At 32.3% G+C, this 5,516-nt stretch overlaps 1 protein-coding gene across 1 annotated transcript; it reads right to left on the reverse strand.

The window, feature by feature from the left end:
* Positions 1–486: 486 nt before the first annotated feature.
* LOC107852222 (flower-specific defensin-like) lies at positions 487–1,465 on the reverse strand. Its single transcript, XM_016697273.2, has 2 exons — positions 1,255–1,465; positions 487–942 (listed from the first exon to the last, which is right to left on the reverse strand). Exons 1-2 carry the CDS (start codon positions 1,316–1,318, stop codon positions 686–688), a joined length of 321 nt encoding a protein of 106 aa, XP_016552759.1. The 5' UTR covers positions 1,319–1,465; the 3' UTR covers positions 487–685.
* Positions 1,466–5,516: the final 4,051 nt, after the last annotated feature.

Below are 5,516 nucleotides of genomic sequence, written 5' to 3' on the forward strand. Positions count from 1 at the left end.
TTTCATCCAAATGGTCCTGACTTGTTAATGTCATCCAAATGGTCCTAATTTATTAATATCATCCAAATGGTCCTACACGTACACTTAAAATCTGTGGGAAAATGGCAAAGTCACATGCTAGCAATAAGCACGTTTTTCTCGTTGAAGAACAAAAGTAGCGACTCGTGTTTTCCACAAACTTCATTCTAAAGTCTTCCCATATATTTTGAACTCCAAATTATACATTTTGAACTCTATTTAAATTGTGAGTGGACTCCATAATCCTAATCTTAGTAATCTAACTAAATTAAATTCTTTTATGTATTTATCAATAGATATTTTTTGATCTCAACTTGATACTCTAGTTTGTTGTTTAGATTGAAATTCCTTATCCTTAGTAGTTTCTAGGTAATTAATTATCCTCAAGTTTCTGAAATTTGTTTATAATTTATATCTTTGCTTGTAATGAATTGTGACAAAAATTGATTAGATGAACACATTTCATACTTATAGAGCGTAAAAGATCTCTTTTCATTTAAACACACACAAATTTAAAACAAGATACATAAAGGACTGATGTATCACAACTTATTTAATGTGTCAAATGGCTACTATAGGCCAAGAACACAACATTATAAGTTACCCTTTTAAGAAAGGCAACACTTCATTTAATTTTGTTTGACAGTAAATCCATAATCAGACTTAATTACGCCCTGAAAATCTCTTCTTCAAGCAATTGTGCTTCGAGAGATTTAGCATCCTGAACCAAAATAGTTCCAGCATCATTAGGAATATTGTCAAATGCACATATCTTAGTGCATAGGCAGTTCCTTAGGAGTTTGCTACAATGACCATCTTCAAATTTATCCTTCTCGATACAAACTTTTCTACATGAAGAGTCAACCCAACATAATCCTTCAAAATATTTGCTTTTTGTTTTGCAAATGTTATAACCTTGCACCCCTACAATAATTCATAAGTTGTTACAAATGTTAGAAAAGAAAGACACGTAATCGAACCAAATATATACAAACAACTTTAAAGTGTGAATCAACTCACAATTCCTAAAGAAGTATTACTTAAAATTTCATCAAGATTAATTAGCCACTAGACTATAAGTTCATAAAAGAGGACCACATACTTGAAATTTTTTATCAAACAAACAAATTCTTTGAAAGAATCAACAAAAATGGTTAATGCAAACACTATTTAAGTCTTTGTGTCTTTAGAGTAATACTACAAATTATATATTTTGAATAAAAGATGAAGACAAACCATAGGCAACAAAGAGTGTCATTGCCAAGAAAAGAAATGCCATGAAGTAAACGGAACGAGCCATAGTCTCTTCGAATGACTAAAAAAGTTTGCAAATATTTTTTTTAATAATAAGAAAGATTGCAATTTTGAGTTGTGAATGAACACTAGAAAAATGGAGGTATTTATAGGCACTGAAATAAGAGTAAAACCAGAAAAGATAAAATTTAGTAGGTCCAATAAATATGTGAAGCTATGGCTGTAAGTAAATTTACAACATTATGTGAATCACATGTTAATGGTCTAAATGTATAACCAATTAATGATTCAATAGACACGTTTTTAACATTCAAGTGGAAAAAACAAAACATTCTTATTAATCCTAGTTACCTACTCTATAATAATTTGGGAAAATTTGTAGGAATTAAAAAAACAAAGACATCATGCGTAAGCTAATAATTGTTAATTTTAATGATAATAGATAAAATGACAAAGAAAAAAATTATACAAAAGACGTTATAATACAAGGTATAAGTTATAACCTACATATAAAAATACTAATATAAAAAGATATTCTAAAGTTATTGAGAAAATAAATCTCCCCTTAAGTAAAACTTTCTAAAAGAATACATTGAGGATGTTATTATGTTGTAGTTGTATTTGAGGAGAAATAGTTTTTTATTTATACAAGTTTTTTCTTCTCAAAAAATATAGATATGGAAAAATCTTTTTCTACCAAATAAACATTTTTCATCAAGAAGAGAACATTTTTGAAATAAATCACATTTATATATGATGTAGAAAGTAGAATCCAAAATAAGGCATAACCCATAACAAAATCTTGTCAGTGTAAAGTTTATCCCTTTTTTTAGGGGAGATGCCCAGGGCAGTTGTATATATCTATATATATTAAAAAAAGATCTCAAAAGAAAAAGTACAAGCAAGGGGAGCTATACGTTGCCTTACTAAACCTATTGAGGCATAACAAAACCTCTTCTAATTAACATGCATGTAAAAAATAAGAAAAGAAGAACTAAATATTCTATGATCATCACAGAATTAATAACCAACTCCATGATGATATTAAAAATGATAATACTTAAGTAGTGAAAGATTAAAATAAGCAAGTGTGTGGATTCAGATCCATATTTCTTTAAAAAATTTAAATATTCAAGAAGATGTAGCCCTATAACGATTCGATTCTTCACCTTGTATTTTCCTCCAACCAGTCTAACATATCTTCATATTTCATCAATTCTTCTTGGTCTATTGAATCTTGTTGATATAACTGAAACTTGTTTCCTTTTTCTTTGCCACCCTTAGTGGTAATTGTCTTAGAATAACCTCTTCATACACTTTACAATTCCAACTATATTTTCTTTCACGATTCTTCTTTTTCTTGAATCCTTTCCTTTGTTTCCTAGGTGAAAGATCTCTATCCCTAGCCACGTTAGCAAACCATTCATCCAATACTTCTCCTCATTTTCTTGGTCAAATATGTCAACACCTAAATCACCCTCAAACGCTTCCATTGGATCTTCTACCAAATCTCCTAGATCATACCTCTTGGCCTAAAACCCTTTGGTAGGATTATCCATAGTATTCAAAGGTGCACTTGTTTGAGCCACAAACTGTTCCGCGACTAAAGAAGGAAGAACCATTGGATAACTTGGCATAAATTCTGAGGCTTCTGGACTCAACTTGCTACACGTTGGAGGGAATGAGGCCTGCTTCTCCTCCTCGTCCATATCTGCCTAACTTATTATATTTGTACCACTTTTTTGGTCACTCTTGGCTTCAACCATGTTGTTTGAATGCGTCGAAGTTAACACCACTACCCCATCCACATCTTGTTCATCCCCCTTGAACAATAATTGAGTACTGGTGTGTCTACTTGTTCAACTTTATACAAGTTTAAGTGCCTACTTGTACACACCAAAAGTTGGAGGTCATAGATGTGACCTTAGGGCAAGTTAAAGGGAATGTTTATGTATTGTGTCTTTAACATTCAAGTGAAAACAAAACATTCATGTTACCTATAGCTACCTACTCTGTGAAAAATTGTTGGAATTGAAATAACAAGTGTCCTCCTCAAGGTAATATTACAAAGCTTGATGACAATAAACTGTGAATGCAATTAATGATGATTACCATAAATATTTTGATAATCATCATTAAAAAATAACCAGTACTCAATTAGATATTCTATTTATTTTTCAAGACATCTAGAAAAATTCACAATATTGCTATCTTGGTCCAACAGTTTACGTATAACAACCAGATGTACATAAGTTTCTATGAATTCTTTTACATATTCATCAACATAAATATTTTGATCTCATCTCGATACTAAATGCAAGTAACCATAAGATAAATATCGAGAGATTGAAGTAAGTTTGGAGTTCGTCAACACAACCTCAATCTCTACAACATCAATGTTGGGTGAAAATAATCTACAAGTTGCTATTCGGTCCAATACCTGCATGAGGAGATGTTAGGGCATGAGAGGGCATGAGAAGTTTTGATGATAGACATATGAATGAAACATGTTGTGAAATCTGGTCCATTCAAGTGAACAAAGCTAATATGCAGACAAGTTACTGATAAGATGACTTTGCGTACAAACAAAAGTGGATAAATATTTACCACAGCAGAAGAAGTTGAGTGGAACATGAACAAGAAGTCCTGCAAAAGAGTCCTAGTCAAGATAAAGAGAAACATGAAGTTGTGCAAAAGTGGGGTTGATCAAGGAGTCTAGCAATAAGAGAACATAAATCAAAAGAGTCCTATTAAATCTGAGAGAGTGAGCGGCGGCAGCAACTAGAAGAGGAGTTACTTGATAGAGCCCTACACAAGATAGAAGAAGAGATCAAAAAGGACTACATCAGAAGGTGCGCATATATACGCCAAGCTTCATTCATGTAACTCACTCAAGCATTGAAAAGATAATCAACAATCAACATATCAGTTCACATACTTGAAGAAGAACCTGGTCTCTTACTTAGCAAGTCGTAGACAGTGTGTAGTGGGTAGGTTCTTTGAGTTGTAATGAGTCATTGTTCTAGTATCAGAGATCTATAAACTGAGTTAGGAGTTGTGTCTTCAAGTTAGGGAAATCGAAGACTTGGGAACACTTATCTTGGGAAGATTTGTGTTTTTGTTGTGATAGGAGTTAGAAGTTTTAATTCCTAGTTTACAAGAAGTCTTATAATTCTGTTGATTGTTGAGGCTCAAGTATTATAGTGAAGTTGGGGTTAAATCGTGTAGAGGTATAGGTCATGGGTTTTTACAACTTTCTTGAGCTAGGTGTTTTCCACACAAAAATACTATGTTCAGTATTCACTTCTGTGAACTGATGTGTGAGATAATGCTTACACATTTGAGGCTTTTAACTAAGAATAATTTGAAGTCTCAAGCAACTTTTGTCATTTTTGATTGGTTTGTGTTTGATTTTTTAGTTTAAGATGATATGATAAAGAACCAACAAGAATGGAAACAAATAAGTTGAAATCTGAAGACAAGTATGGCTGACAACATTTGTGATAAGTCGTCAGCCCTGTGATAAGCTATCAAGTTGGTCGTCAACAGTATAAAAAAGATTGGCATAAAGTGGAAGCTGTGATAACATTTTGTGATAGGTTGTCAAGTTTCTGATAAGTTATCAAAAGCGTCGTCAGCCTAAGGCAGCACAGGAGAATTGAAGAAGAGCCTTGACAACATTTGTGATAGGTCGTCAAGGTGATGATAACTTGTCAAGTTTGTCGTCAGCCTTAAGCAGGAAGATCCAAAATTGAAGAAGGAGCTGACGACATTTGTGTTAAGTCATCAGGAGGCCATCACAAATGTCGTCAACTAATTCGAGGGCTTTCTGATTTTTATTAATTTGTTTTCTTATTTAGGGTGAACTATTTAAAGCTTTGTTTTATGGTTTTTTTGAAAGAGAATTCCACACATAGAGTTTGACACATTGAGTTTTTGAGAATACTTTTGATATTTTTCTCTCTCAACTTTTGGCTTGTAAAAGCAAATACTTTGAAAGATTATTATCATTACTTTGGGATTTTCCTCAATGATCTAATCTGTGATTCAATAGTTAATATTCTTCTTGTAGTAAGTTTAACTTTCAAAGCATGAATACAACTTGTTTTTTCGATTTTAACATAATGAGTGGCTAAATTTCATTAACCTGAATTATGGGATCTATGGTTTGGTCTTGATAAGGTGCTTAGAGTTCAAGATTCAAAAGATGGTAGGATTTCTTGGTAATTCTGAGGTTTTAATTA

This window comes from Capsicum annuum, unplaced genomic scaffold (genome assembly GCF_002878395.1).
Source record: "Capsicum annuum cultivar UCD-10X-F1 unplaced genomic scaffold, UCD10Xv1.1 ctg5486, whole genome shotgun sequence".
In the NCBI taxonomy this organism is placed as follows: domain Eukaryota; kingdom Viridiplantae; phylum Streptophyta; class Magnoliopsida; order Solanales; family Solanaceae; genus Capsicum; species Capsicum annuum.